The sequence below is a fragment of the Hylobates moloch genome, unplaced genomic scaffold, assembly GCF_009828535.3.
Source record: "Hylobates moloch isolate HMO894 unplaced genomic scaffold, HMol_V3 SCAFFOLD_1209, whole genome shotgun sequence".
NCBI lineage: Eukaryota > Metazoa > Chordata > Mammalia > Primates > Hylobatidae > Hylobates > Hylobates moloch.
In genome coordinates this window covers 1-12,826 of record NW_026653484.1, presented here as the reverse complement: position 1 = coordinate 12,826, position 12,826 = coordinate 1, and the positions used below count along the sequence as shown (strand labels likewise).

Genomic DNA, 12,826 nt, shown 5'->3' with positions numbered 1-12,826 from the left:
GCTGCAGCCTCCGCCTCCCAGCCGCCTGCCTTGGCCTCCCAGGGTGCTGGGATTGCAGCCTCTGCCCGGCCGCCCCGTCTGGGAGGTGAGGAACGTCTCTGCCCGGCCGCCCCGTCAGGGAGGTGAGGAGCGCCTCTGCCCGGCCGCCCCGTCTGGGAGGTGAGGAGCGCCTCTGCCCGGCCGCCCCGTCTGGGAAGTGAGGAGCGCCTCTGCCCGGCCGCCCCGTCTGGGATGTGAGGAGCGCCTCTGCCTGGCCGCCCCGTCTGGGAAGTGAGGAGCGCCTCTGCCCGGCCGCCCCGTCTGGGAGAAGTGAGGAGCGCCTCTGCCTGACCACCCTGTCTGGGAAGAAGTGAGGAGCGCCTCTGCTCGGCCGCCCCGTCTGGGATGTGGGGAGCGCCTCTGCCCAGCTGCCCCGTCTGGGATGTGGGGAGCGCCTCTGCCCGACCGCCCCGTCTGGGAGGTCTACCACGGAGGCCAGAAGCAATGTGGGGGCTGGACGTGGTGGCTCACGCCTGTAGTCCCAGCACTCTGGGAGGCCGAGGCGGGTTGATCACTTGAGGCTAGGAGTTCGAGACCAGCCTGGCCAACATGGCGAAACATATGAAAAATACAACTGACAAACCAACCAACCAACCAAGCGACAACAAAACAGGTCTACCCTGGAGTCATACTCTAATTTTTTCTATTTTCCTCCCTTTCTGATCCTTTGTCCCACTTTCTTTTTCTTCCTCCTCCTTCTCCTTCTTTGTCAAATATAGGATTGAGTTATTATCATTGATCCATACAAAGTCCCTCTCTCATTTATTTTCTTTAATTCCCACCCCCCATTTCTATTCCCCGTCTTCCCATGTGCAACCTTCCTAATATGTTTGATATGCATCTTTTTGTTTGTATGTACTTTTAGAAAATGTTTATTGTTTTGTGTGCAAAAAAAAAAATTAAAAAAAACACAAGAAACAGAAAAAAAAAACAGTTGCTTGGTAGTTCATTTACAATTAGACAATATCTGGAAAATAGAAGAATACAAACCTTCAGTTGTTATACAAGAGCAAGATTTTTCCTTTCAGAGGAAACATCTCTAGGAACACATTTGCAGAGTTCAAACAGATGAGAACGTTTGCTAGTGCTTGGAAGTACACAATAAACTATAGAGAATTCAGATTCACCCTGTTGAAGGCGAAGAGAGCAGATGTGTTGGGAAGCAGAGCCCTCTGGACTTTATTTACGTGGTACCATTTCCTGAATCCCACACTTTCCTGCTCAGTGTCTTTTATCTGAAGAGAATATATTTGCTTTCTCTTTTCCCATATGTAAATCCTACCTGATCCTACCTATTTATCCCAGTTAGTCCCTCTGCAACCTTGTATTACTTTTATTTCTATTTTATGGAAGAGAAAACAGAAGACAGTAACTTACCCAAATAACTTATCCAGTGTCACACAGCATGGGTAATAGGCCCGGGATTTGGCTGTTGGTGGTACAACTGCAGAGTCCATTCTCTCAGCAGCTCTGTGGTACTAAACTACTTCAGCTGTGTGCTAATGGATTTAACATGGAGAAACTAGAATCAGGGAGAATGGTTTTGAAAGCTATTGCAAAAATGAAATTCTGACATGTTGAGATCCCAGAGTATTAAGGGGTCATAGGCACACTCTCAGAAATTCAGTTAATACAAAGGATATGTATTTTAACCACTTTAACCACTACATCTGGAAAGGAGAGTCATCAAACTTGAACTTTTCCTTCTTCCTCAGCAACACGTTTTAACCTTGAAACTGAATGGAAGAATAACTATCCTCGCCTGCGGGAACTTGACCGGGTAATATTTGGATACTCATGTATTTTGTATATATCTTAATTTAATGTTGTGTGCTAACTAAATTTATGTTGAGAGAGACATCTGATAAGCTAAATTACTTTGGTTTTGACTGTAACTACTAATTTGTAAGAATACATCTCTAGGAGCAGTTATCTCTTACAATAATTTAAATTATTTCTTATATAACATTAAAAATGGATTATAAGATGTCAAAACGTGTTGAAAGTGTTTTCTGAGAAGGTAATGAATATGCTTTAAAGGTTTTGTAGAATTCGTGTATTCATGTAATTTAGTGGGAATTAAACATTGTTTTTCCTTGATTTTAAAATCCCCATTAGTTAATAAAACACAGCATTAATATGTAGTTACTGATGTACTAAATTAATACGTATTGATGCTTTCACGTAACGTGAACAAGTGTTATGTGAAAAACTGCATTCAAAATTGAGAAGGTAGATATTAATGTCGGTTTCTTTGTCCTTATCTGGATAATGGCATTCCTAAAAAAAACACTGGAAGTGCATTTTTGCTAGTCATGTATATTTAAACCCAAATTCAGCCTAGTAGCCTGTCAAAAACCTCCCTTTGGTTATCTCTGAAAATCATGCTGGGGTAAATTTACTGTCTTACGGAAATCTTACTTACTTGTATTTATATTGCCTAGAATGAACTCTTTGAAAAAGCTAAAAATGAAATCCTTGATGAAGTTATCAGTCTGAGCCAGGTTACACCAAAACATTGGTAAGTATTTGATGTTAGTCTCTTTACTGAAAGACTTTACTATACAGGTTATAATGAAATGCTAAAACTTAGATTGATAAAGCAGTGATTTATTGTTGCCTTGGCTCATAGGCAAAAACGTAATAGTGTATTTTTTTGACAATATCTAACTACCTTTGTAGTCTAACCAGTTGAATTTCTGGAAGATGACTTTCTTCATGTTCTTTTTAAATCTTGATTTTCTTTGCCTTTTCTTTATCTTACACTTAATAAATACATAATCATGATTTCTGTAAAATCATTCGGGCAAAAGTTTCATCAAATTGTACTTTAGGTAAATATCAACCTGTCAAAATTGGTTTATAAAGGGAGGTTAGTATATATGTTCAGGTTCTCCATTCTCAGTAAGAACAGTTAGTGCTCTCTGTAACATGTGGTTGATATGTTGTATCCAAATCACATTTTGAACTTAATGCTATTAATACTTGAGATTTTTAAAAATAGCAAGTAAATGCACCTTTCTGAAAAATTTTTATGTTAATCTTTTCTAAGGCAAACCGTTACCTTCAGTTTATATTTTATGTAAGTTTGGCCATTCCTAAATTCAGTGGAATGAGACACGGTAAAACACACTATGTATAAATAGCCTTGACATTTTTGTAGTCACATGTTAATTAAAAAATTCCTCATGCAGAAATTATCTTTCTAATGAAGACTGTGGTATTTTTAAGAATTTATTTTTGGAGCAGAACTATCCTCACTGCCATTCATTGTAAATATTTTCTGTACCTAGTCTATTCACTCAGTTAAAGGTTATCAAAAGTGAGCCTAGACAGTAGTATCTGGTCTGTACATTTGAATTCAACATCACTAGTTTCCTCATTTCCGTCGTTTCTTCCTCAGTGGTGAAACCTCTTCTGTCTTCAAGTAGTCCACATTTGCCTGTTTTTAATCTCCATTCCTTATCCAAAAAAAGAGATCTAATTTTATCTATTCTTGTTGATTAATCAAACATTGTTATGACACAACTTATGTTTATTTTTATCTTAGCCCAGTTCCATGGCTTTGTGTCAGTCAGCTTTGAAGTTACAAAGAGATATATAGGTTTACAGATTGAATATAATACTAGTTGCCTTGCTAGGTTGTATGAGGGTATTTAATGTATATAAAAGTGATATGTAAACTGTAACAACTAATAATGCTGTTTATGGGGAGAAAATGTGGTCCTTCTATAAATTAATTTTTGGTATCATCAAATGGAAAGGTTAGTTTTGTTTGGACAGAGCAACCCTGAAATCAAAGTATTTCTTCACTAAAGTGAGCCTTGAAGATAAATGTAATTTATTTAATACAAAGGTAACTGAAGAGAATTGTGAAGGGACAGTGAACGCATACCACCAGATTGCCCATTGAAAAGGCAAGGGTCAGAACTAGGACATCTGGCTGCTAGAGATTGATTTGTGTAAACTGCCGGATCATATATGATTCTCTGTTTTTTTAGAGTGTAGAGGCTGAAAAAATGTTATGTTAACACAAATATAAATCAGAATAGCAGGTCCAAGCCTTAGCTGTTCATACCACGTTGGATTCAAGTGTGTTACACCCCAAATATTTTCCAAATATTTTATTATTGTGACATAGTTGATGTTCTCTTGAAGTTTTTATTGGTATCTTTTTGCTGAATAATCCTATGTGATATTTTAGGACAGTGCCTAAAATGTTTACATTTATTTAAGTCATAAGACTGTTTGATCTATATTTGGTTATCTGGAAAGTGTGAAAAGTATTTTATGTCATAATATGACAGTTTGTTATTTACTTGTAGACATTCCACTGTCCTTCAGTTAAGTTTTAGGAAGGTTATTAGGGGTATAGATTTGACATATAATACATTATAGTAGGAAATAGGCTCTCAGCATTTTTACGCCGTGCCTGGTTTTCAAGAAGGAATCACTGACATTCAGAAGGAGATATCTATATATCGTTAACATCATGTGACCATCAATGTAGACATATCTTTTCTTGAAGGATAGCTGGCTAGCTTCACAGAACTACATTTTTTCTAAAAATGTTACTATGGTACATTTTTAGAAATTCTCGGACTTCAGAAATCAAAGATTTGCACTATCATAATTTGAAATTTAAAACATGAATAAATGTTAAGGCAGAGGCAGGAATATGGTAAGAGCCAGGAGATGAGAACAAGAAAGGCGACACAGGTAGCTGTGTCCTGTGGCTTTAACAGAAATGGGGGCAAGAGGCAGGAGATAAAACAGTAGATGTAAGCAAAATATTGGGTTTATTAGCCATATTCAGAAGCTTAGCATGTATGGTCACTGAAGAGGATTAGGTCAGGTTTGCATTTTAGAAAGGTCTTTGTAGTAGGCAAAATGGAATACGGGCAGAGAAAACTGTAAGCAAGGAGGCAGTTGGCTGTTGCAATAATTTAGGCAAGATGTGATCGTGGCTTAAACTTGGGTAGTGAGTGGTAGGTAATACAGGTAGAGAAGAGACACTTGTGAGATACTTGAGAGGTTACCTAAAAGATAGAATTGACAGTATTTAGTGATGATTTGTGTAGATAATGAAGAGTCTATTAAATAACGAGTATGTTTATATTCAGTAATTACATTGCTAGGAATATATGCAAATAATGATATATTTGACAAAGATGAACACATAAGACCTTTCACCTTGGTTTTAAAAATAAATGTGAAGAAATGGAAAGCAATTTATGTTTCCCATTTGGGATTATGTGGTATTTGGTTTATATAGAGCAGATTACTGCTCTGTGGATAGAAGTGGCCTTTGAAAAGTATAGGATGTTGACATGGACAACTACAATATACTTTTAGATTTAAAAAAAAGGATTTATAAAACAGTATGTATAATTATGAACCACTTGTGTAAATGCACCCACACAAATAGTTAACGTAGATGTAATTTTTTAAATAATAAAGCCATAAATAGTGGTTATCTCATAAAAGAGGAACTATGGTGTACTTCTTACATTTTCTGTGTTGGTTGAAATTATTATAAGGACTATAATAGTCCTCTACTTTAAAGTTAAAAAGATCCATTTTAAAAAGTATTTCATTAATTAAAGTGGAATGTAGGTAAAGTATAGATAAAGAAGGCAATAAAACCATTACCTTTATTATATTTTGTTAATTATATTTTGTGTATTAGTAGAAGTTATCCCTGGTTGATGGCAAAACCTGGAATAGAGAAGTCACCTATAATAACACAGAATATAGTCCAGGCACGGTGGCTCATGCCTGTAATCCCAGCACTTTGGGAGGCCCCTATGGGCGGATCACTTGAGCTGAGGAGTTCAAGACCAACCTGGGCAACATGCTGAAAACTCTGTCTCTAATAAAAATACAAAAATTAGCCGGGCATGGTGGTGCACACATGTAATCCCATCTACTTGGGTGGCTGAAGCAGGAGAATGGCTTGAACCCAGTAAGTGGAGGTTGCAGTGAGCCGAGATTGCGCCACTGCACTGCAGCCTGGGTGACAGAGTAAGACCCTGTCTGAAAACAAACAAACAAACGAAAACATAGAATGTAGGCTGGGAAAATTGTTAGATGATAGCAGCAAGCATAACTGGATGGAGTGGCTTCACAGTATAAGGGTTTTTATATGAACGTTGAGAACTGATGGTTCAGAAGACAAACTGGGGTGAGGAGGACTTAGCTTCGACTTTCTAACTCTGAAGGCCATTCAACTACTGAATAGCTTCCTCTCAGCAGAATTTGAGGACAGAGGACAATCACTTTCCTTAAGGAAAGGTTTGGAGATAAAAAGAATCGGAAAAGAGAATGAGAGTGTAAAATGATTTGTCATTATAGGTTATTACAGGAGCACAACAGAAATTGTTGCGATGGAGGGGAGCAGTGGGAGTCTGGGACGGAGGACAGCAGCTTGACGATGAAAGGCAGGAGAGGCTGGGCAAGGAGAAGTGGTAACAGCTGCCTCTGTGGATGTCAAAGCAGCAACCTCCGTTGAGAAAGTTGCCTTTAGCTTCTCGGGATTTGGTAACCAGGAGTTTAAAAAGGGTGTCAGGGATATGGATTCCTGGCCCACAGACTCCAGGGAAAAATAACAGACTATGTGTCTTCTGAAGCAGGAGGAGAAAAAAGCCCTGGAGGTCAGAGGCTGGATCTGGTCTTCAGTTCAACTTTCAGTAGTCTCGAGATTGTGTTTAAAGTGGTATCTCAAGAGGAGGCCCTGACAGGCTGCTTTTCTTCATCTCGCTCCTTAAATTCTCCCACTCTCTGTCATTCACTCAGTGACTAAATTGTCTTTGTCCTTTTGGGCCCCAGTCGTATATCCTCCTCAGACTCTGTTTTCTTTACTGGTTGTAACTGGAAAGTGACCTGAAAGTTAGCAGTGGGGAACCAGGATCTGTGTTGATTGATTCAGTAGACTTAATTTTACACAAAATGTTTAGTCAATAGTCTTGGAGGGTAGGAGATGTTGACTCTCCTCACCAGAGAAGTTCAGCTGGGCTGTTGGACAGCAGGATGTTTTCTGCTACCCTGAGATTTGTGAGTATATCCTAAAGGGTTGAGGTTACTCTTAAGAAGGATCCCCGATAAGCAGAGTTTTTTTTTATATTGTATTCTATTATGATATAAGTTTATTACCCAAAGAAATATTTTCTTGAGATTTCAAATTAAAATAGTTATATTTTTTTATTAGTGACCCATGTTCTTTTAAGATGTCTTTCAAGGCAGAATTTTCAGCATGATTACACATCTTTTACATTGTTACCTTAATCATGAATTACTGAAAAATTTTATCTAACAGCATTCTATAACATCTCTATGCTGTGATCTGATAAGTTGTCACATTTATACCAAGAAGTTTTCAGTCTCGGACTTTCCCATAAACACATGAAGTATGTGTTAATACTAGGCAGATAAGTGTGCGTGAAAAGATGCTCGAAATTATCAGTCATTAAGAAATACAACGTAAAACCACAATGACCACTATAAACTTACTAAAATGCATAAAATTTTAAATGACAGACTATACCAAGTGTTGACAGGCATGTAGAGGATCTAGAACTCTCATTCTCTGCTAGTGGAAATGTAAAATGAGGCAAATGTTTTGGGGAAAAAAAAACATTAAACATGTAATTACCATATGATCCAAACATTCCACTCTTAGGTATTTACCTAAGAGGAATGAAAGCGTGTGTCCATAAGAAAGACTTATACGTGAATTCTCATAGCAGCTTTATTTGTAATAGCCAAAAGCTGGAAACAGCCTAAGTGTCTATCAACACATGAATGGATAAACACATTCATGCAACACAATACTACACAGAAATAAAACGAAGTGAAATATTGCTAGATGCGGTGGCTTCCACCTGTAATCCCAGCTACTCGGGAGGATAAGATGGGAGGATGGCTTGAGCCCAGGAGGTTGAGGCTGCAGTGAGCCATGGATGTTCCATTGTACTCCATCCAGTCTGGGCAACTAAGCAAGACCCTGTCTCAAAAAAAAAAAGTGAAATATTAATACATACAACAGCATGATGAACCTCAAAATAATTATGCTGAGTGGAAGAAGAAAGAAAAAGAGTATATGCCACATGATTGCATTTATATAAATTTCTAGAAAATACAAACTAATCACAGTGACAGAAAGCAGTTCCAGTGGTTACAACTTTTGAGGATAATGGATGCGTTCATTATCTTGACTGCTGTGATTTACGGGTATATACACATGTGAAAACTTATCAAAACTTTAAATATGTACAGTTTATTATAAGTTAATGATACTTCAGTCAAGCTGTTTTTAAAAACAATATTATATTTAGATTTGGTGCTTTTGATACTTTTTTATTTCAGGGAGGAAATCCTTCAACAATCTCTGTGGGAAAGAGTATCAACTCATGTGATTGAAAACATCTACCTTCCAGCTGCACAGACCATGAATTCAGGAACTTTTAATACCACAGTGGATATCAAGCTTAAACAGTGGACTGATAAACAGCTTCCTAATAAAGCAGTAGAGGTTAGGATATAATTTAATTAAATGGGTAAGAAGCATTATCTGAAGGGAGTAGGAGCTGTGAATTTTAGATTTTATTCCCATCACAGCCTCTATCTTTCTTTTGGGTCTTTATATCTCATTTATTCTTTATTCCTCATCTCTGTTTTGGGACTAACCTTAATGTTGCTACCAGTTACTAAAGGTATAAAAATTTACTAATTAATTGGTATGGTGTTGGCCTGAGGGTATTCGTACTTCTTCCAAAGACAATATTTAACAAGCAAATTTTGCTTGAATGTGAAATATTTTGAACATTTTCTGTGGATTCTGTGGATTATAGAGATTCCATAAAGAAAATACTTAATAGATCAAGCATTTCATCTGAGCTCAGTTATACTTAAATTATCATTTTCTTAGGATCCTGACAGAAGATTAAACTAGGAATTATTAAAAAAAAATAAAAAACTGCCTTAAAGAATCTGTTTCTGCTGCCATGTATCTTGGCTTTATCACTTAATAGCTGTATGATCCTTTACCTAGTTGCTTAACTTCCCTTTGTGTTTTTTCATCTATAAAATGGTGACAATAATGTTGCTTACCTCACAGGGTTGTTGTAAGGATTAAATAAGTAATTATATGTAAAATACTTAGACAATGCCCAGCCCATGGTAACTGCTCAGGAAATGGACCTGCTGTTACCATGGTCATCATCATCTGAACTGATCTGTCATGTACATCACCCCGTAAACAGTGATTGTCCAAGCTAAGAGTCTGTGTGTCCTGTGCTTCTGTGTGAGGTCGCTCACAAAATTGAAGTCAATGTTAAAAGTAATTTCGTGTTTCATACCTATCTTAAAGGCAGTGTCAGTTTCTAATTATTCAGATGTGATTTCACCCCTTTCCTATCTTGCTCCAGTCTTGACTTCCTTACCTCTGTTCTCAATTTCTTCAAGCCCCTTCTAAGAACTCTAGCAGCCTCCCTGCCTAAGTTGCACATTGCTGAGCCCTGGCAGTTCTTGACACATTTACCCCTGAAGAAATTAGAGAGCTGCTGCTACCCCTTCAGTAGCTCTCATTGGTGGCACTAACATTTTTTCTGCACCCTGTCCCATGATAGGATATTTTCACGTCCTAAGGTTCAAGCAGTGGAAGTGGTTATGAAAGCATCAATGTTTCTTTCCACTGCTGCTTTCTGTCCCTCAGCACCAGGTGTCATGGAAAGAATGTAGATGTGGTGAGGTGGTCAGGAAGCATGGATCTTAATACTCGCCCCACCACTCACTCCATATTTTTGGACAGTCACTTTCTTTTTTAAAATGAGAGAGGGCTAAAATCCAGCATTAAAAAGCCCACTTAGTTATAAGCAGATTTTGTTCTTCATTACTTTTGACACTGTGCTCTTCCTTTCACCGTTCAGATCATTAGGAGTTCGCTATAATACAAAGCTGAATACTCTTCAGCTGTGTTTGAAAGTGTTGGTGCATTGCTTCATATCTTTGCTTAAAGACAAAGCTATGAAGATGACTGAATCATTAAGACATGTAAAACTTTTTGCAGTGTGAAAGAAGCAGGCGAACTCATGTCTTAGAGGTTGAAATAAATAAATGAACTAACCTGGGTGGCAGGCTTAGAATACATACCTTATCTTGAAGAGACAGCCCTGTTCAGCGACAGTAGGTGGTGTCATGTAGGAATATGGGTATACCCTTCTCAGTTAGTTCAAGAGAAGCTGTAAATGCAGACTTTTATATGAAATCTCTCAATTTTTAAATATTGGCAAGCAATTTTAAAAATGAGAACCACTATACATGTCTAGGAAAACATATCAGGAAGCCATATCTGTCCCCAGCAACCCGTGTGAGACCTCTACATCATAGTTTATATTTGCCTTTTTGTTAATGTAGTTTTCATGTATATTTTCTGATAAGCTGCTCACATCTGTTTGGCTTGAGCTCATGTGTTATTTTTCATGTTAACCATTAAAGTATGTAGTAATAATACAGCTTTTTTTCTTTCAAATAATTCTAGGTTGCTTGGGAGACCCTACAGGAAGAATTTTCCCGCTTCATGACAGAACCCAAAGGGAAAGAGCATGATGACATATTTGATAAACTTAAAGAGGCCGTTAAGGAAGAAAGTATTAAACGACACAAGTGGAATGACTTTGCGGAGGACAGCTTGGTATGTTGTTTGTATACTGGGGTATCAGCCTCATATTTTTATATAACTTCTCAAATTGATACTTTTTCATAGGAGACTTTTTATATGACTAAATTACATTCTGAATTAAAAATAATGAAGAAACAGATTTATGATCTGTAATCTGCCCTTTAATATTTCTCTGCCCTTCTAAAATCACCTGTTGCTGTTTCTTTCATGGCTATCATTTCAGAAAAAAGTAAAACTTTGCAGTAAACAGACTCCGATAAACTTCTACAAATTGTCATGTATTAGCCATTTTATGGGCCTGTCTGTAGATAGGTGCTTCTAATTTCACCCTCTGGGATAATGAAAGGAACTAAATGCGTTGGTTTTCAGTGGATTATAAAATGTTAGATGCCTAAAATCGTAACACCAGCCGCCATGTATTGAATGCTTACTATGTGCCAGGAACTCTGCTAGGTATTTTGCAAGCATTATTGATTTAATTCTTAACCACTCCTATTATTGTCATTGACAGAGCTGGGATTCAAGCCCCTCTTTAATGGCAAAGCCTGGTTCCTGACACCACCTGATAAATCTTTTGTTATGTAGAATGCTCTCACTACCAAAATCAAATCTGTTAAGTGCCTGCTGTGCTCAGAGAGTTACTAGAGGTGTTCTTGAATTACAGGATTGAGCATTTTCTGGGAAAATGCAGAGCTGGTTGTAATTATAATTTTATTTTAAAGAAGTGTTTGTCTTTATGGCCGGGCGTGGTGGCTCACACCTGGAATCCCAGCACTTTGGGAGGCCGAGGTGGGTGGATCACCTGAGGTCAGGAGTTAAGAGACCAGCCTGACCAACATGGATAAACCCCGTCTCTACTGAAAACACAAAATTAACCAGGCGTGGTGGTACATGCCTGTAATCCCAGCTACTCAGGAGGCTGAGGCAGGAGAATTGCTTGAACCCGGGAAGGGGAGGTTGCGGTGAGCGGAGATCGTGCCATTGCACTCCAGCCTAGGCAACAAGAGCAAAACTCCGTTTCGAGGAAAAAAAAAAAAACTGTATTTATTCTTGTTAAATGCCTTATTAAGACTGGCTTACTGAGAAAATAGCTTCATTTTTATTCATCCAAAAATTATAAAATTTGGAAGCCAATTTTCAACTGTAATAACTTTTATGATGGTATAGACCTTTTAAATGTCTACCTTATTACTTTTTTCATTGCTGTTAACACTGAGAATAATGGTTATTCATTTTTTTCTCATTTTTGAAAAGGCTAACATATAGGTCATATGGCAAAAAGGAGTGATGAGCATGATCTGAATTATTAAGCCCTGAATTTTAGGTTTCTAGATGTTGCATTTCATGTAGTTAAATTTGTAATATTTTGTATAATGTAAATGTGTAATATTACCCACACACCCGATATGGTTAGCTTGTTTAATTTGGGCCAGGAGAGAATCTCCACTCTTTATTTTTTAGATAGCAAGCTGACAAATAAGCAGGCAAGTAAAAGGAGCTTATGCATTTTTATAGGAAGGATATATTTTTATGCTGGTTTATATACATGGTTATTTTTCCATATTTACTAAGCTGTCAATTTGAATAAAACTACTAAAATGATGAGATGTAAAACAAGTTGGCTTTTTCTCTTCTTGTTATTTTTAGACGGTTATTCAACACAATGCTTTGGAAGACCGATCCATATCTGATAAACAGCAGTGGGATGCAGCTATTTATGTTATGGAAGAGGCTCTGCAGGCTCGTCTCAAGGATAGTAAGTAGAGACACGGCTTATTGAGTTCTGAGTTCACAGTGGTGAAGGAGTCATCCAACTTTAGTGAACATTTGTAGAAATATATTGAACATTTCAAAGTCTTTATCATTAATACTATAGTCGAATATTATTTGTGGAATTTTTTTAGTCAACTGCTTTGTAGCTACTAAAACCAATGAATAAAATGGACACATGATGCTTATATGCACTTATATTCTATAAAGCTATAATGCAGAATATTTTAGTATGTTTGCTACTGTACTTACAGGAATTTTATAAGCAATTATACTTTTAGGTATCATAAACACATATATAATTAAACTCTTACACATGTGCCAGATCAGTCATGTGGG

General features: G+C 37.4%; 1 protein-coding gene across 1 annotated transcript; it reads left to right on the top strand.

Moving 5' to 3' along the window:
- The first annotated feature begins 109 nt into the window (after positions 1-109).
- Positions 110-12,813, top strand: LOC116464656 (dynamin-like 120 kDa protein, mitochondrial). Its single transcript, XM_032147917.2, has 6 exons — positions 110-652; positions 1,755-1,819; positions 2,484-2,560; positions 8,404-8,569; positions 10,577-10,729; positions 12,365-12,813. Exons 1-6 carry the CDS (start codon positions 589-591, stop codon positions 12,479-12,481), a joined length of 642 nt encoding a protein of 213 aa, XP_032003808.2. The 5' UTR covers positions 110-588; the 3' UTR covers positions 12,482-12,813.
- Positions 12,814-12,826: the final 13 nt, after the last annotated feature.